The sequence below is a fragment of the Xiphias gladius genome, chromosome 1 (genome assembly GCF_016859285.1).
Source record: "Xiphias gladius isolate SHS-SW01 ecotype Sanya breed wild chromosome 1, ASM1685928v1, whole genome shotgun sequence".
Classification (NCBI taxonomy): Eukaryota; Metazoa; Chordata; class Actinopteri; order Istiophoriformes; family Xiphiidae; genus Xiphias; species Xiphias gladius.
Genome location: NC_053400.1, coordinates 30,492,594 through 30,513,121, shown reverse-complemented (window position 1 = coordinate 30,513,121; position 20,528 = coordinate 30,492,594). Strand labels below are relative to the sequence as shown.

Sequence of the window (20,528 nt, the reverse complement as noted above, 5' to 3'; positions counted from 1 at the left end):
ATGCAATCAATGGGCCTTTTATTTTTTCTATGTAACATATTGATCAGCCACCAGACCCTACCGTGGCGTAAATTATTTCTCCTCCCCATGCTTTGACACTATCGCTGAAGCATATCAGCCCACCGTTCCTCCTCCCTCTGCTTCCTCATCCTTCATTCCCATCACATCAAGGCTTCAAGGAGCTCCTTCTTCTGAAAGAGAGCTCTGGTCTTAATAGACGAGGCTCCATCATCCAGTTCCCCACCCGTAGTCGGCTCAGTGCTCGGAGTCTTTCTACCCTTCATGTGCAGGGAGCGCTCAAGTGTTTGTCAGCAGCAGAGACAGATGGTATGGAAGCGCACGGGCTTGTGTGAAGTGACGGAAGGGAATGAAGAGATTTTCCCTTCAGGTTTGCGCTGGGATGAGTTTGCATGTTGGCTGACAGGTGCACTTGTAACAGCTGGTATCAAGGACCTGTTGCTTAGTGTATCAGAAGGGCCATTGCTACACCTTTTTTTTTTTTTTTTCCCCCAACAGTAACCTAATTATATCCTTCTACTCGTGCATATTTAAGAGCCAAAAATGTTATTTGTAAAAATTTTGTAGCTTTGATTTTTAGATAAGTCTCGCTACAGAGAGATAATAAAAGGCACAGCAGCCTACTAGCATCACACACTAATAGATACAACAAAGAGGTTGGGATAAACTTTGTGATTATAGCATGGCCACAGAAAATACCTCTTTGGTATATGTAAAAATGTAAATGGGATCCCTTCAAACTTCATCCTGGCTGCAGTTGGACCACTGTTCTGAATTAGAGCAAATACTGGTGCTTAACACTGTATTACCAGCTAAATCTGTTGATACTGTCCTCCAACCTAAAGGACCACATACAGAATGCACCAAAACTGAGTACAACCCCTGGCCAGTATCACTAAAATGTTCAGTAAGTCCTGTCCGTTTAATACAGTTTTATTTGTTTTTAGCCGCAGCCCAGGAAGAATGGAGCCAATTAATGTGAAAAACAGAAGTGTTTGAAATGAAACTACAAAGAAACTCCAAGAAAAGACAGTACAACCCTCATTAGTGAGATCCACTCTTTTATTTCTGTAATCCATCGAGAAGTACCTACCAATTTTTTTTTTTTTCAATGCAAGGTTGCGTAAATAGCAAATTGTGCGTGGTGTTTTTTTTTTTTTTTTTTTGGTAATTTTTCAAGATGTCCACTGCACACTCTGCTATTGATAGTATGGTTCTTCCTGTGCCTCCTAAACACCGCTGCAACTGTGTTTCGCTCATGATCAGTACCCCACTGATGCTCTTGTACCCTGTTACATCTTTATGTAACAGGGTACAAGTCTGGTACCCAGTACAAGTCTGGTACCCACAGTCTGGTTTCTTACTTGTTCAGGCAGTTCCTCACCATGTGCAGCCATGATCCATTAGACACAACCCAGGCCAAAACTGAGGAAGCTGTGGAGTGCCAAGGTTATATTATAACCTTGTTCATGCAACTAGCCTTAATTGGAAATCACACAGGACTTTTGTCGCACCGGTCGCACATGTACTCACTTTCATTGCATTGTTTGTTTTTAATTATACACAAGATCAAATACCCTACACTACAACATAAAAATGATAGTTATAGGAAGATTACAGTTTTGAATAATTTAACCTTTTAGTGATATTTGACAGGGGCGTACTCAGTTTTGTTGTATACTGTTGGCTGTTTGTCCCTACTGTCAGATATAACTCATAGGAGTGTATCAGCAGGAGGCGTATCAGATCTTCATCGTCATGGTAACAATAATACGACCCATGGCGGCATACCAACGGCAGGCTACCGGACCGAACATGTGGTTAAAATTATGGAACGGTCACAGTTTTGTTAGATTTAGGCACAAAAACTACCTGGTCAGGTTAAAGAAAAGATCATGGTCTCGGATACAATAAGTACTTTTTTAAGGTTAGAGGACACAGGAAATGAACATCGGCAATCCGTGTATTTGTTATTGATTTATGAATCCAACACAAAAAAACTAATAACAGCTTGTTTTTCGTACTTTTCATTTTATGCTTAAGTCAAAAATAGGAAATGAAAAAACGGACCACAGACCGAATTTGATTTTGATATTTCATCTGTCCGATTTGTGTGACCAGGAAGTTGCTGACTTCTTCTTGTGTTGCACTTCATAAACTTTCAGCAAATACTTGGGTGATGGCTTGAATGTCAAGATAAGTGTTTTTCTTTTCCTGTAACTATTTCTTGGCAAACCCGTAAACCCGTAGCCCAGCGTATTGTGCAGGGGCCTTAAGGGACACATACATAAACAGAGAGACAGAGACGGACTGAGACAGAGACAAAACATATTTTCTAACTTTACAGCAGTACTTCTTTGCAATTTCCATCACCTGCTCCCTTCTTTAACCTGCTCACGACGAGGGGATAAACAGAGCCTAATTACAGCTTCTCATGTCAAAAGCAGAGAAGGGTGAAGAGTTTGTTGGGAAACGGGGGAAAAGAATAAATAGGTAAAAGGCGAACGAAAGGGGAAAAAAAGCCAAAAGCTATAGAAGTTACACTGCAGATGGAGATAGGAGGTGAAATAAAGCAACAGCTGTAATCTATCCCATTCAGGACTCAGGAGTGGGATAATAAGATGAGCTAACTAGGCCTTTAAATAAAACATGTTGAGCCCTCACAGTGGCTCGAGACGCTCCACATCCTCACGCCGCCTCCTCTCGGGGGCCTCTCCATCTGAAGGAGCAACTGTAATAAATTATCTTTATCTAGAATTCATTGTGCCAAGGATGCTGTCTCCTCAGGGACACTGCGGGCTTGTTTGGAACCAGTACTTTTGTGAAACGCTCCATGTTTCAGGCACTATGGGAAAGTAATGAATCTAACATGGACAATGGTGGAAAGCTTGAACACAGTACACAAGGTAGAATGATGGAGGAAAAGCCAAACCTGGGCACCAGCAATTCCAAGCTTAGATCTCTCACTCGTCTGTCTTTTACTTTCCTTGTGTCTGCCTTACAGTCTCCTCTGTTTCCTGGTTGGTTTCCTACTTCTAAAAGTAGAATGGGCAAAAGGAAAATCATTGGACGAACTGGAAAAAAAAATCAACATTTTATGGAATAAATTTCAGCTTTGTCCATCCATCATTCGTCCCATTGTCATGAACGCGATATCTCAGGAACACCTGGAGGGAATTTCTTCAAATTTGGCCCAAACGTTTGCTTGCACTCGAGGATGAACTGATTTGAATTTTGTGATCACTGGTCAAAGGTCGAGGTCACTTTGATCTCACAAAAAACATTTTTTGCTATATCTCAAGAATTCATACGCTAATACAAATATCTAATAGGAAAACGTGAGTGAGAACATTTCATATCCCAAAGGTCAATGTCACTTTGATATCATTATATTCTGCATAAACACTTTCCTGACCATTATTAAATGTCATAACTAAGGAACAGAAGGGGGGAGGATTGTGGCCATATTTCCTGCAACTTGACTGGTTGCAGAGGCATACAACCGCGAGGCAGTAATGTTAGTTTTCCTATTGATGCCGTGAGGCTTCTTATTTTTAGCTGTACGTGAAGAATGGGTTCCATTAATCCCTGAATGCACTATAAGTCTATCAAACAGGGAGGGTTGAAGGACAATGAACAACATGCCCATTGGAGTTTTTGTGCATGGTTTGATAGCCGATACCCCCAAGACATTTGCAGCTAAAATACACTGCAAACCATAGGTTAAAAGCTGAGCAAAATCATAACTTTCCAACAGTGTTTTGATTTAAAACTGTATTGGATGGAATTAGTTGCTGTATGTCAGACTGGAGCAGGATGTAATTCTTTACGGAGATCACCTTCTATCTTTATCTGTTCTCTGTATCTCATTTGTGTCTTCCTACTCGCACTTGTTAATTAGTGTTGTCAATGTTGCTCTGGTCCTGGGAGATGAACTGCAGGTGGAAGTTAAGTCTTCACGCCTTGCTAGAAAAAGGAAAGGTCATGTTGTGCATTATCAAAGTGGGGAAAAAAAAAAAAAAACGGGATAAAGCTTCATCCAAGGACCTCTGCCAATGTTGCCCGAAGGCAAAGCTCTGGCCAATCATGCCTGGCCTATTAATACTATAATAAACAAGCTAACTGGGAATTATGACTGTAAAAGTGTGCAGACAAGTGGAGTGGGGATAATCTTATCAGCAAATTCGATAAGTGAACTCGGGAGTGTTTGGAGAGACAAAGAAAAAAATGATGCATAAACAGCGTGTAGGAACGCACCTCAAACATACACATACATAGATTTGAACTCCTTGTTAGGACCTTAGTTGGATATATACATTCCCTTCCAGCATGAATCATAACCAAACTTTAAACCAACCCAAATTTTAATCTAAACCCTAAACCCAAAGCCAAACCTTAAATTAGTTGTGAGAGCCAAAGACCCATCACTTTGAGGAACTTTTTTCATCTACGTATTTAACAGTATAAAGACGTCTGCTTCCCATTCAAATGCATGAAAACACATGCTCTCAAATTCTACAGTTCTGACTGACTGTAGCTCCGGCGTGTACTACTGGGAATTCGGAATCTGGCCCTGCGTACACTTTTTATACATAGTCCCCCAATTTTTAGGGAAAGATATGTGATTGTAAAGGAACAACATGATCTGTTGGATCTACCATACAATATAACTCACTGGTTGCCTTGTATATGCATGTTTAGGATCATCCTTATTTAGGAGGGACAACATATAAAAAGGCCCAGGATTAACACACACTATATGGATTCGAGCACCTTTGAACATCCTTAAAGACATACCACTTTACTTTTTAGGCCACTTAAAAGCAAAATAAGATGACAAACACACCCCACCCATACTGGCCAAATACAAAGTGACCCTGGTTAACATGTTAACAAAACAATTTCCTAATAACGCATCTAGGAGACAAAGACAAACATGAGCATCCACCTAATGAATGTAATTCCAATACTCACTCTCCTTTTAGCTCTGTTTCGGTCTCCTCCAACTCATGAGAAAAATGAAAAGTCTTTTTAAGCTGCTAGCTTAGCGATGCTAGTTGCTAACTTTTCTCTGCCTGCTGTTTGGTGCTGGGTGGGTAGCGTTACAGTTGGTCTGACAGAAGTTTGCTGAAAACAGCTCCCTTCTGATGCGAGACTGGAACATACAGCAAAATAAATAAATGAACAAAAGACATGAAGTAAAAGAAGCTTTGAAAAAAACCCACAATACAGCTGCAGAGTCCTTCACGTTCATCACTGTTCATCACTGTGTTGACTACTTTCATATCACATGTAGTCCTTAGATTCACTGTTAATATAAAACTATTGATTTTTCAGCTCTAAAGCTGAAAGTCAGCACTTTTACCACATTCATTTCAAATCCAATGCGCATCTGTACAGAGACAAAACAATGGAGAATGTGTCACTGTCATAACACTGAAATAGAGTACTGAAAATAACTCAAAATGCTGCTGTGCTAAGTGGACTCATCTTACCGTGGGGGAATAGATTTTGATTATTTGATTAGTCCTTAACAGTGCCATTCAAACATATCTTCCATAGGCTTCGGCAGAGAGAGAGAGAGTGATTTTATGACCTGTGTTCGAAGTACCTACTGATCATTGAGAGTGATGTGTGGTGAGGGCTCCTATGTAACACCACTGGGACGGACATCCATGATCTACACCTTCATTTTCACTTTGAGTGACACTGACAGCCTCTTCTTTGCCATGAGTGAGTGTGTTTGTTCTGCATGCCTGTTCGCCTCAAGGCACTCTCTCCGTGAAATAGAGGCCGGCGTTGCTTCCAGCCAAATGCGCTGGAAATGAATTTCACGTACACGTGAAGCAGGCATGACTTGATGCCAACTGTGCTTGACGTTGTGAATTCTAATGTCCTTCCAGCATGTTTTCAGTAGTCACTTTAAAAGAATGGTGAAACTACATTACCCCAATTTGTGTGTGTGTGTGTTTGTGGTCACCCTTAGTGTTTCACAAGTTCAGTTTCCCATTAGAGAGGTGCCTTTTTTCCCCCCAACGTTGTCCCCTGTGGTCATCATGAAGCCCTGTATTTACCAGCCCTGCACCTCTGGAGATAGCCCCGTCTTTCAGGGTGACTGACAGTCTGTTAAAGGGAGAGGACTCTATCAGTTATAGGCCATTTACTTCTGCTTATGTGTGAAGTACATTTGCTTCAGTTCAGTTAGGAATGGATGCTGTATGCATAGTGCTGCAATAGCTGCGGCGTTTATTCACCTTTTCCAAAATGCAAGCAATTCCAAACCTATCGTAAAAATCAGTTGCTGTTAGTCAGCTGACATTCCAGTTTTCTAAAATTTAAGATTTCCGAAATATTAGACCAAGTTTAGATTTTGGTGCAGAATCAAGTGTTACATAAATGATTTTAGATGATTGTGGGGCCTTGACATCAGTATACACTCTGAGTGCTTTTTAGCTCAGCTCTGGGGTTGTTCTACTGTTTGTGTTTAATATGCTAGTTTTTACTTTTGCAGTGGCGTGCTAGTGCTAGTGGCATGGTGGCATGGCTCTACCGATGCCGATGATAGCAGTCTGTCAAAGTTTTGACAGAGGGTTAAAGATACTGAAATATCTCTATCTACCGGAGGGATAGGCACATTTTCTACTGACGTTCAAGGTCCTGATGAGACTTTGGAGAGCTTTTGACTTTTCCTCCAGTGGATTGTCATTGAATTTGGTGCGCACAGTATTTTGTCCCCCTCACGATGAATTGTAATAATGTTCATCTAGCACCATCATCAGGTTAAAATTTCACCGGGTTACCGGGGTTAATGACCAAATGCCTACATTCCCATCAGTCTCAACTCATGCTAATATGCTAACTTAAGACATTGGACATGGGGAACATCGTGCCCGCTAAACATCTCTCCGTTAGCATTCTCTGGGCTCATGTTAGCATGCTGATGTTAGCATTTAGCTCAAAGCACTGCTGTACCTAAGTACAGCCTCACAGAGGTTTCTGATGCCACAACATGCAGTATCAATACAGATACATGTATCACTGTCTCTTTCTCTTTTCCCTACACCCCAGGGCATTATCCAGGACGTGAAGCTGATTTTCGCTCCCAACGGCTACATCACACAGTGTCCTAACCTTAACCGCAGTAAGTATTGCGATGACACAGTCGTACAGAGTGTTCAGAACACGCAGTGAGAGCAACGGTAGAAAGAAAAAAGAACCTTATCTATTGCCGTGTGCCATTATAAAATTGGATTGTAATGAGGTATGTGTTATCTGGTAGTGACCTCTCTCCGCTGATCAGAGACAAAGCCACTCTCCATTTTTTCTTCTCCCTCTACTCCAGTAATCTTCGTCTTGCGGTAATTCAGATTCAGTGCAGCCTCCCCTCTCCCCGCCATGTTTTTCCATCTGTTTACTGTCAAACAGATTAAGATACAGGGTCACCGCTGTGCCACTGGCTGTCACTGATCAATAAAGCATGTAATCACACCTTGTTGCTTTATTATTGATACTGTACTAACACCAGCCCACAAGCCTAAGACAAAGAGTAAACAGATGTTTGAGGCTTCCCTTTTGTTTGCGGTTGGCCACCATGAGCTTTGTCCAAATAAATACAGTCAGGTTAATGATTTTCTTTGCTGTATTTTTTCCAATCTAAACACTTCCCTCTTGCTCTTCGTCTCCTTTCCTTCTCTGTTTTGGTGCTTCCTTTTCCTCCGTTGAGCTTGTCCGACCTGCAGCGATTTCCTGAGCCTGGTGCAAGGCATCATGGACCTTCAGGAGCTCCTGGCCAAGATGACCCTCAAGGTAAAGGACAAGGAACAGCTTCCCACACAAAAAAACTACCATTACCAGCTCCTAGGCCTGTATAACAACTTAGGGAAATGTATAACATATACTGCGAAACTAGAATTTACATAGACTTTCCAGATACAAGAAAAACACTGAATATGCAAACCCTGTCAGCGAAAGAAATAAAAGTATCCAGTTAAAATATCCATTGATACCTTCCCCAATTGCACCATGACAAACAAATAAATACATGAATGAAAATGAAGAAATTGCATCCAGAGAAAGCCAAATCCGCTGATTTTGTTGCTGTCTTCATTGAAATGCATTGTTTTTTCTCCTCCAAAGTCAGTATCTCATTTTTTGTTTAATTTCAACAAGATGATGCCCAAAAAAAAAAGATTCATTAGGAAGCAAAAACAAAATGAACATGCACCTTTTATACTGGAGAAAATCAGATTATTCTGTCAGTTATTATAGTTAGCCAGGATTGAAGCAGTTTTATGACACACACACACACACACACACACACACACAAACAACAAAATATATTAATTTGCATGTAAGAGGGAACAGCAGACACACATTTACTTGGTCCCAGAAGGACGAATGAAACAATGGAACAGTTTTCACTCTGAATATACAGTTGCATCATAACAGTAAAGCTTAACATGAATGCAAGCACTATGACTTCTTGAAAGTTTGAGGTACTTGATTATTGAGTGGAAGCACTGACGGGAAAGAAAAAGTAAAGCTTTACCGTGTAAATAACCGTTGCTAAAACAACCTCAGCTCTAGGTCCTCTTAGGCGCCTGTGCCACAGCTTTCGACTGTATTACACGGAACTCATCGGCAGATTGAGTTGGCCTGGTTGCCATGGAATTGTAACCGAAAAGACCTTGAGTTGCAATTAGTTTGCCAAATGAAGAGTAGAGTTTTGTTGTCGGGTGACAACCTTAACCTCAAGTTCTGGTAAGTCTGTGCTTTCATGTCAAAAGGAAGGAAGGAAGAAAGCAGGGAAGGATCAAAGGTTGTACATTTTATCAGCGTTTGTCACATTATTTGAATCAGCAAAGTGACTAATGTGCAAACTCCGGGCGTCAAAATAAATTTAATATAGTAAAAAAAAAAGACAAATTTTCCTCCTGAAATGTGATAGAAGAAAAAAAATCAGTGCTAGATATTTCCTTTCTCGGCTGTCCTCACTTCTCATATGTTTTTCCTGATTATTCAAAGTCTGGTGTGTGGGTTTGGTTGGTTGAACTTCTGATTACATGTCATTTGCTGCTAATTTGAATGATTACAGTATATGGGATTAAGGAACTTTATTTCTAGACAACTGCTATAATTTAGGTCAGTGAGATATTCATAATTATCCTACCTACATACTGACCTTCACGTTTTGAATTCAGGGTAAATGTGACAATTTATCTCAGTATAAATGTTATTGACCAATCCTCCGCAGCAGCTACGTCTTTATATGCATATGCAGGGCTGGGACAATAAGGGATATGACTGCTGTATATATCTTAATAACAGTGTTTGTATTATAATGTTTATTTTCCTACCATGCTGCTACTGACATTTTAAATGATAGAGGTTATGTTTTATGGGTAACACAGACACACACACACACACACACAGGACGGGTACATACAGGGTTCAGAAAGGTGTCAGTGGACTGAATTGTCACAACGGGAGGCTAACAGGCAAAGCGCACTGTGGCCTGGAGTCATGGGGGAGAGCTTGAACCATTTATAAGACTAAATATCTGCATAACTATGTGTGCGAGTGCGTGAGATTGACTTTTTGTGTGTGTGTGTGCATACGCTTCTATGTGCATGAGTGAATGCTATCGGGGGGGAGTGAATGAAGCAAGGACACCTCAGCGGGCGAGTGAGCCATAGAATCGTTTTTGGTGTAAATAAGGGTAAAATGAGGAACATTACCCTACCGCTGTGCCAACGCTTCCCCCTTCCCATGAACACACCTCCACCTATTGCCACCTGACCTCATTGCTGATACCAGTTGCGGCAGGGAGGATGCAGTCATCTCCGGCTCGAAATGGTTCTCTGCCTTTATGCTGTAGAGAATGGAGGTATTCAGCATGCGGGGAATAATTGCTTGGACCTGAATGTGTGATGTGGAGTGTCAAGGCGAGGCGAAATGACAATAAGCCTTGTTGTGTGTGGATTAGCCTGGCAGCCTTTGCATGTTTTATACCTGCGTGTTTGGAAAGAAGAAGCACAAGCATTTTTATGCCAAAACACATTGTAGAAATAGCTCAGTACCACCTTTTATCTGATACCACAGCATGGAGTATCAATACAGATACCAAGCATTATTTTATTTGCTTGGTTTTCACATAGTTTTCAGACAGTTTTTTAAAACTACCCTCTGCCAAAGACTTAGTCCCAATAAAAAACAGTTGACAGCAAGGTCAGAGACAGATGCTTTATCTCAAACTGTCTGTATGGCTAGATACTGCTGGAGGTAAGTGGCTATTATGGGTGAACTGATCCATTAATCTGTGGTCACTGTCCAGCAGGGGCGTGACCCCCCCCCCCCTTTTAATATGATTCCTGTTTGCTGTATTGTCTGGAAGGAGTTATTCAGGATTTGTTGATGTTGATTTCTCACTTTCCTTCACTGCATTTGTATTACAGTATTTAGGCTGAGTTTGGAAAGCCGGGAGAAAGGGATTCCCCTACTTGCTGTAATCCAGAAGCATTAGCACTTGCATTTTAATATGCTGTGATCCGGTTTTGGAGTCTGTCTGTGTTTGTTTCATTGTTACCGCAAAAATGTGATAATTACTTGGTGGCAGACATCCCAGATCTACAAACAAAATCGAATTAATTGCCCGTTGGCCCAAGACTAATTAGTCCCCGGCATTTCATGGAAATTTTAATCATACATGTTTGACATATCCTTCAGACACACAGAGAAACAAGAAAGATTAAAGGTAATAAATGCATCTTTTCCCTTGCCCTCCTTTGTTTGGACATTGTCTTCAGCTATTGTCTTACTATTCACTCGTGTCAACCATAGGAGACAGGTTCCTGTTAGCTTCTGACTTCTTTGTGCAGTTTCACCGTGCCAATTGATGCTCACGATGTACAGGAAAGGTATTCCTCAGTGGTGCCTCTAGGCAGCCTACCAGCCTTTGAAATTGCATCTCAAACATTTTGTTTGGGGCCGAGAGAGGACACATATCTGCTGCTCACAGCTCACGCCGCTCTCCAGCAGCCAGCTGGGACTCCTCTAAATGAAGTAAAAAGCTTCAGTGACATCCAGTATTTATCTTTTTTTATGGAGAAGCCTCTATCATTTTGTGGCAAGTCCTCGCTTTTCTGACACTGTGGCCTGGGCAGGTCTCAGAGGAGCAGAGGGGGCGGAGGCGGAGCGGCAGAACAGTCTTGAGTGTCTGAGGTGGACCTACAATTTCCAAGTTGACCTCTGCTGCTCAGATCATTTGGACCTTTTTAGAACTCCTCCACCTTTGCACCTTTCAAACAGGACTCTGATTATGGGTCAGGCAGTACTTGCGTTTTAGACGGATGTATGAATACGTCAGTTGCTGTTTGTGTGTAACCAGCCGGCTCTTAATCAAAGCCTTAAGTGAGCTTTGATGGATGCAGCGGGCTTCTTGGAACAGAAGAGGAACCCCTTTGATCACAAGTTTGTAGATCGTACAGCAGATACATACAAACTGAACCTTGATATGGATGCTGATTTTCAACAGGGAAAAAAAAAAATGCTATTATTGATTTACATGAAACTGTATGTGGATACTGTGAGGATATCATGGGAACAAACTTTCCAATCACACTGCATTGGACGACTAACTACTACAGACACCACCACAATCCTATAATTGGTATCAAAGTATTACACAAGGATTAATTTAATCTCAGATCAGGCTGATCGTAGTTTATCTGAATTTATGTTAAAATTATTAAAACACCATTATTAAATTAATCCCACCTTTTAATTAAAACCCAGGTCAGTTCAATGATTTAAACCAAACCTGAATATTAGTTTAAATTCCCCATAAACTACAGTAGAGGCCAGGATGAACGGGCCCCAGAGAAGCCCATAAGTAGAACATCATTGATATGTCCACCTGCAGCTACATTTCATTTTATATATATATATATAAACACTAATCAGGAGTAGTGCTTCCTAATTTCGTTGTATCCTGTACAATGACAGTAAAGGTTTTTTATCTATCTGTCTCACTGTCTGAATTTATCAACATTTAACCAAAACCCAGATTTTTTCCTAAGCTTAAACCAACCCTGTTGTCCAGTGTTTTAAGTCCTGCACTTTGTATGCCCTCCCCCCACCCTGACCTCCCCCCCCTATGACTTCTGTGAAGTATACAAACGTAAAACTTCCTTTACTGGAAAAACGCATTGGCTGGGAAGATAATCCAGGTAGCGATAATGCTTCTTACGAAACATATCTGGCATAACAAATTAACAAATGAGCAGTATATACAAAACGGGTAAAGAGACAGGGTTGTTAAATCCTGTTACATAGTTCATCGCCCGCAGTGTCCCGCCCTGTGGCTCTGCCTCATTACATTTGTCAGTCACAGATGCATCACTTCTATCGACAGTTGAGCGCGATGATCCCGAAATAAGCTGAAGAAGAAGGATTTACCAGTGTGTAGGAATAAAAGAGGGGTGTGGCGGGATCTGGTCCGTCAGCCCTGCCTGGCATTTCTCAGTAGATTATAGTCTGAGGTCCGGAGCATGAGCTGAATGATGATCACATATTATTCTGTGTGCTCCTCTAATTAGTGGGCCCCCCAGTGGAGCAGCTATCTGTGAAAACTGACCGGGCCATGCCAGCGGGCGAGGGGTTGGGCTGAGGGTTTAACTTGCGTTCACACTCAGACTATTGATTTAGTCCGGTGATTCTGTGCTCGTCCTCAGCTGAACTACGCCGAGACCAGGCTGACCCAGCTGGAGGGCTGTCACTGCGAGAGGACCTGCAGTGCAAACGGCCTGGTGTACCGGGACAAGGAGCTGTGGGTGGAGCCCGAGAACTGCAGGAACTGTGCATGCAAGGTGAGTGTAACCTTCATCCACAAAAATCAAAGAATGAGGAACCGGCTTTCAACCATCACACCAAAAAAAACCAAACAAACAAACAAAAAATCCATTGTATTGAGTACTTGGATCTATGATTGAGCCCAGAAAATTTTGGTTTTCTTAAAACAAGTGGAAAAAAATAGCACTGCAAGAAGATTATTCAAACCTATTTCCTGAGCAAGTCAACTTCTTGTAAAGAATTCTGTAGAAATTAAGGCAATTTAAGGCTTTATTTATTTAAGCCCTTAACATCAAGTCCCCCTTTTATTTTACCTTAAGTAACTTTTTAAAATTGTTAAAAAACCCTTATTCCACACTATCCGAGAGCATCTTATTCTTTTTCTAAAGTATTTTTGGACGTATTTGCCTTTTCTACTAACAGTAGAGAAATGACAGGAAAATGAAAGATGGGGAATGGCCAGATGTGAACCAGATGTGAACCAAGGATGTTGCGAGTCAGGGTCTGAGGGTCTGAACCCTGAGGCCACTAAGGGTCCCCCAACAGTATCACATCAGCTTGTTTGAGCTCTTCGTTGAAGCTATACGCTGAGTGAACTATTCAAAACCATGACATCGTGTTTCTTAACGAAATCATTTTTCTTTGAAATGCGTTGAAATGATCTCACAGATTTTCAAATTTTTTAAAGGAAAAAAAAAAAGAATTGAGACTCAATAATAGACAAAAATGACCTGATAAGATGGAGATTTTGGAGTGTATCATATGACATTGAAGGAAAAATAGCAGGAATCGAGGGCAGCAACACCAAAAAGACAAATGACAAGATTTTTTAAGAAAATAACCACTTGAACAGCTTCAGCATCACAGTCTGACGATACCACGCTGCAAAATCCTCCACTCTCGGCACTTAGCTTCCTTAACTTGCTTTCCCGTCACATCTCCCTCTTTCCCAGCCCCTGCATCGTCTCTCCCTTCCTCCTGCCCGCCCCCTAATAAGTGCCCCCCTAATAAGCCTCCCAGCCTGTACTCATACATAGGAGCCAGACTTTGAAATGTGTTGAATCAGGCCATCCCGAGCCCTGGGGAATTAGACTTGCTGCATCATTGCACATCAAGCGCAGGGTGGAGTTTAGTCGATCTGATTTCCTCCTGTGGACATACCATTAACTGATAACCGCGGCATCCTGGGGGAACCATTTCTGATGACTCACGAAATGAAGAGGCACGCGCAGAGATATATCAGCCTCAAAAATGAAGGCAGTTCTTCAGGGCCTGAATAACTCCCTGCTATCAGCAGGCTGCTCAATTTCAGGATGGGCCATCCAGGGCTGGATGATGAATCTGTTATCTGACTGTATCACATCATAGTTTTTTTTTTTTTTTAATATGATAGCTTTCAGTTTCATATTGCAGTCCTGAAAGTAGGATTCAGAACAGTTTTTTTTTTTTGTTGGTTTGCATGCTGCGTGTTCATCATTTAGGGTTGGGCTGTACTGTAACCTGCTTTGGATGAAACATTGCACTGCATGTATTATATGTATTTACTGCTGGGTCGGGGAAAAGAGGGTTCTTGCTTCCAGATAATGATAATAAATTCAATGAATTCTTGTGCAAATGTAAACTGAGACATAGAGGGAGGCAGGAGACACATTCAGTGTGGATTTTAAGGCAGTGCCACAGGCAAAAGTTGTATTTGCACACTGAGTGTTGGATTTTAGCTTCTGATATTTGCATGTTTTTGGTGGGGAGAGAAAAAAAAGAAATAAAGAAAATCCTTTTATTGCAGAATGGTGTGGTGGAATGTCGCAGGATTTTCTGTCCTCCGGCAAACTGCTCAGAGGACTCGCTGCCTGTACACATTGATGGGACTTGCTGCAAGAAATGCAGACGTAAGTATCAGCGGCACATATTTAGAACAAGCCGGAAGCAGAGGAACATTTCGCAGCCAAACCTGTGAACATCCTCACTGCTCATGTACAAACATATTTCACACCACAGAGTTTTTATCTTTCCTTTTTTTTTTTCTGGAGAGGACAATCATTATTAGCCCAAATGCAAAAGGTACAGTCATGCAGAAATTCACCGAGGGAGCCGAGTGTTGAACCGATCAGCATGTTCTCCTGTTCTCCTCATGCAGACTCCAATCAGTGTGAACTTTGACCTAAAAAATACCAAGACGCTACAACGTCTAGACAGTTTAAGACGAGGTGGGATCGACCTTACAGATTGTTGATATCTATGTTGACTGGATGGTGGTGACGTGTAAGGAAGAGATTAAACATTGTTCTTACCGCCTCTAATGGAAGCCACAAACATTAGCATCCCGGCTAAGAAGCTTACTACCGTAGGTAGTAACCTCGTGTTACTCCCAGAATTTAGAGTAATGCCAGTGGAAAATGTGAAAAGGTCAGCTGGAGACTGAGTTTTCAATCAAATCATGGAGTTAAAGCGTTGGTATAGGCTTACACTAGCTAGCTACAACTGATAAAAATCTGCTAGCAGTGGCCATCGTTTCAGGCGAAGACTCTGCTTTTGATTACTTCTGTTGTGTGAAACCGAAGACCCGTTGCTTCAAAAATGAACTGCAAAATTTTGAGGGTCCCGTCTTGCCACAACTTTTCGCAGCAGTGTCAACGCATGGTCACATTACGTTTCTGGTATACAAATATTCCCTCCATCTCCCATTCCCAACGACGGACAAATTCCAGTGTGCGTTTCCTGTTTTGCTGCGAGCTCCGGCAGATTCGCAGGTCAGAGTTCACCTTTGTTCAGCTTTGAGAGACGAGACTTTGAGTGACGTTTGCAAATGGAGAAGTTGATATTTGAGCTTGTTTCTTTACCATTTTTTGGCATATTATCACACTACTGGAAACTCTGGCATCGCTCTCATACTCTGTTTATAATTTGTAATTGCTCTGATCAATATTTCCTTATTTCGTCACACCCTTTTTCGGGACCAAGTGCAGGTAAATTTCATAGAACAGAAATGTAATGTGACCAAGCCTTAACTTGTTTCATGCCACTTCTCGGCCTTTGCTGGTGAGAAGAGACACTCACTATTTACACGAACACAAAATTTTGCTTGTCAGGAAAACATAAACGTAGGTTGTGTTATGCATTTGAACAATTTACCAATGATGTCATTCCCAAATACAAGCTTAGCTTGTTGGCTTCACAGTAATTGATGATGTTGAGGGTGCTGGTACAGCCACAGCGACTGCAGCTTTTAACAGCATGCCTTTTGTCTGGGGGCTGATGTTCTGCCGGCACAATGAAACCAGAGTGAAGCACCGGCGAGAACAAAGATCACAGTCGCCTGATTTTCATGGAAGCTGAAATTGAAGCACCATTTCTAGTGTGAAACACACTGCTCACAGAGCCCACGGACACTGTGTCTCTCTTGCTATACTGCCAAAAAAAAAAATCCATAAATCCCTGATGTATAGTCCGTCTTTGAATAATTCCAGCCCTGCTCTGCCTCCCTCCATCCCCGTGCTTACTCCCTCTTCTCCTCTTCCTCCCCTGTGAACATCAGAGCTCTGGCACAGGCGAACGTGGGAGCAGCGCTCCAGAGCTGCGACTGAGCGCTCCGCGGTCTCGCACCCTGGAGAGGAGAAAAGCAGGACTTCATATCATATGCTTCATTTTCTATTTCTGCTTTATTGCCAGAGGAATATGCGGAAGGGTCCTCTCTGTTGTATTCTTAATGCGCAGTTAAATTTTCCTCTCCATCTATGCGCGCTAGCCAAGAACAAGTTTGTTTCCCACAGAATTCAGAACCTCATGCTGAAGTCTTTTTTTTTATAATTTTTTTTTTATTTCCACAGGCAATCTCAAAAGCGTTTTTCACAATTGTTGAAAGTACCCAAGGAGCTGATATTAGCTGAGGAAATATTTCATTTCTGGTATTTCATAGTTACTGTACTTACCTTAACAGTGTGATATTGAAGCAGTTATGTTCTCTCTTTCCATAGCAAAATGTACCTACTTGGGCCAGACCTTTTCCGAAGGCCAGCAGTTCTTATCCAGAAGCTGCAGGGAGTGCAAGGTAACCCTTTCTATGTTTGTACAGCTTTTAGCCTCTGCTCTGCACTCGGATCACCATGCAGCACGTCTTTCAGTGTAGATGTGTAATGATCGTGTGTGTGGTGGACTGCTCGGTGTGTTATTCAATTAGCCAGCAGGCCTTATTAGTTTTCCCTCCCTCTCCCAATCTGTTCAGTCTGCCTTTTTTCTCCTCTCTAATGGCACGATAGCCAGGTAATTAGAATAACTTATGAACACGGCAACACAAAGGCCTGATTTGAATTGGAGTTTGATCACTGCATGGATTATAATTAAAGGCATTATTTCAGTTCAGCATAGAACAGAGGTGAGCTATCTTTACTCAGAGGCCGTTTATCTTTAAAGAGAGAAACCATCTTTTAAGGGGAAAACTAGCATTTTATGCATGTAATTGCTTACAAAGAACCAAACAGTGAATTGCTGGCACATATTATTAGCCCCCAAGAGACCCCAAAACATCATTAAATTGTTTGCGAGCTTTGTTTCAAGCAATTACAGCCATCCTTTATGCTTAGATGTGAAGGCTGCTAAATAATTTGTCAACAAATTATTTTTAGAAGGGACCCAAAAATGTTTTATTTTGAGGCTTTCGGGGGATCTCTAGTGTCAGTGCTTTGGTCCTTGACAGCCCATAAATCTCAGCTCTATGTGTCAGCGTGTGTGTGTGTGTGTGTGTGTGTGTGTGTGTGTAAGTACGCGAACATGACCGTGTGTATTTTGGGGTGGGTTCTGCATGTCCATGGTTAGTCCTGATTTCGATGTCGTAACCTCTCATCTCCTGACCATCTGTCCTCTCACCTCTCGCAGCGGGAGAGGTCTGAAGTGAGAAAAGCAGCAATGAATATATGCATTGACATTCGGAGAGAATAAGCCAGAGAAATAGGAACAGAGAGGGCTACATTAAACTATTTTTAGATGGCATGGTGTGTGAACTGAATCACATCATTTCGGTCCACAGCTAAGCCGTTTGAGTTGATTTTAAAGGTTTGTAATAGTGCTTTTTGCATCTTGTAGGCCACTGACTACAAAACTCTGCGTACGCTGCATTTTTACTTACATTTTCCAGGGCATATTTTAGTTAGCTACCTTCTAGGCAACCATTTGTTTCAGCTCGGAGCCAGGTCCGCTCTGTGGACAAATAACACTCAGCAACTCAAAAATAATACCACCAAAAGCTGGAGAATGTTGTGCTTTTGTACTTACACATAAACTAGAGTTTTCTCCCTGTAAGGTACCGTAGGCTTTAACTCTGAGAACAGACATTCAATAAAAGGATTTTTTTATTTGCTTGTACAGCCTCTGTCTTATTTTACTTCAGAACATCCCAACTTCAGCCTCCAGCAGGAAAGTCAGCCTTCGTTGCACGACTAGCCACTACTCCAGCCTCCACACACTACTTCCCACGTTGGAACAGAACATTTGTGACTGCATGGGCACATTGTTTGCCGTTGAGTCACCTGATACCAACATAAATCCAAGTAACGCTTGAAGACACCGATTCAGATAAGATGGTAAAAATAGCACTTTGTTTAAAACCTGTCCGAACCCTGGTGCTGTTTGTACTAGTGGACACCGAGGTAGAGCTGTGTCTGGCAGAGTGGCTGTATCCCCACATGTCAAACATTAGTCTGAAATTAGAGCGGTGTTTTCATTTATGATTAGGCTGGCTTTTGAAGCTCTTTCAGTAACCTGAACGCCTTATTCTGCAGGCTGCGTTAATGGGCTAATTTCATCAAGTATCAGCAGTTAAGTGGCTGGCTGGCTGGCTGCTGGGCAAATTGCAGCTTGCCGGGGGAAGGTGGAACACTCAGTGGGTTTTTTTTTTTTTTGTCTTCTCAGAATGAAACCATCTCTTGCATACAGATGTGGAATAGCATCTCATCAAGATTACAGTGTTTCAGTGGGATAGTAGGTCCTTTTTAAAAAAAGAAAACATTGTCAAAAAATGAACATGCCCCAAACACAAACGCTAGGTGAAACAGATCTCTCTCCTTTATTCTAGCCAGTTGATTTTCCCCTCGACCTCTGCTGTTGTTGCCTCTCAGATACCCCCGACTGACTGAAACGCTGGAGGTGAATCTGTTGTCAGTCGTCTCTTTGAGAAAAAAAACCAGAGTGTTTCTTTTAACTTGGTGGCAATGATAAGAATTCAAAATGAGGATGGGAAAGAGGATGGCTGCCCACCAGAACTCAGCGAAACGAGTCAGTTCCTCTTCCAGGATTAATGAATGAAAGAATCCTGCAGAGTTATACTCTGCTGTGCAGTGGAGATCTACTTCGCTAATGGCAGCAATGGTCTCATCATGGCTGCCTGACATGACAGAGTAAAAATACTAGTCGGGAAGTGGATTAGTTGATCAAAAGAAAAATTGTTTGTTCGATAAAAGTAGTAGGCAAACATACCATGTATGTACTTCCCAGATGTGAGGACTGCCTGCTTCTTGCTTTTCCTACAATATCTTTAGGTTTTTCGGACAAAACAAGAAATTTGAATACATCACCTTGGGCGCTCGGAACTCGTGATGGGCATTTTAAAGTATTTTTTTTTAGCATTTTTAAAGCTGCCATCAGAAGTACTCTACCAGTGGGGGGCAGCAAAACAACATTCTGACACATCTTCTAATAGAGTTGTCGTGGATAACGTGAGCAAACATTTGTTTATTTACACTCTGAGCAGACGCAGAGCAACGTTAGCCTCCATTCTCCTTTTTAGTGATGATTCGGTCTCCAACAAATCCTGAGAAAAATATCTATACGGCTCTTTCAGACTAGGCAGCTAGGTGCTCTAACTTCGTCTGTCTGCTGTGTAGTGCTGGACAGGTAGCTTAGGTGGGTTTTATCAGAGCTCTTTCATCAGATACACCTGCCTTCTACTGACAGAAGCAGCATTGATGAGAGTGGACTTAGCGGGCCTCTGGGCCAGCCTCGCAAAGGGGGTTGGACCCCAAAGACAGAGGTCACTAAACTTAAACAAAAAACCGCGACAACTGGACTACCAGACCTTCATGCTCAAAAGAAACCAACACGAAAGAAAAGCAAGTAGCTGGAGAGCTGCTTCGTGTAGGAGGGAGCGAGCGCCTTCTCCTTTGACCTACTTTAAGTAGACTATAGTGGGCGGGGCCATACACTCATCACAAACCAGGAATACCTGAAGTAAGAGAAGAGCAAAGGGGAGAGCGTGTAACACACTGTTAGTGTAAAAAAAAAAATTCAGATTAGTGCAGCTTTAGTGAACTAACTGAAAGACTGATTAAATTAAGATGAAAACACTCATTAGTTAATGAGAAAGTGAACGTGACTGATAAAAGGCTCACAGTGCAAAGCATAGTATTAAAAAATGACACGAGGAAGCTGTTAATGTAGTTCCTCGAAAAAGCACAGCATTGAAGGAAGTCGCGAAGGAGGAACTTATCTTTGGGATTGGAGTCGACACTTCGGACTGTGAGAGGCACCGCGGAGACCACTGGAGCTCTGACATACCAGCCAGGCTGGGGGGGCTGCTGCTGCTGCTGCTGCTGCTGCTGCTGCTGCTGCTGCTGCTGTGTGTCTGCTGTTTGTTTCGAGGGCCCAGGGGAAGATGGCACTGAGTGTTATCT

At 42.0% G+C, this 20,528-nt stretch overlaps 1 protein-coding gene across 1 annotated transcript in view; it reads left to right on the top strand.

The window, feature by feature from the left end:
- The window catches only part of LOC120795795 (protein kinase C-binding protein NELL1-like), a 240,812-nt gene that overhangs the window by 71,151 nt on the left and 149,133 nt on the right, over window positions 1-20,528 (top strand). The window contains exons 6-10 of the mRNA XM_040137971.1: window positions 7,087-7,159; window positions 7,742-7,824; window positions 12,750-12,884; window positions 14,654-14,756; window positions 16,842-16,915. Of these exons, the coding sequence (XP_039993905.1) occupies window positions 7,087-7,159; window positions 7,742-7,824; window positions 12,750-12,884; window positions 14,654-14,756; window positions 16,842-16,915 (468 nt within the window). The remainder of the gene's footprint in view (window positions 1-7,086; window positions 7,160-7,741; window positions 7,825-12,749; window positions 12,885-14,653; window positions 14,757-16,841; window positions 16,916-20,528) is intronic.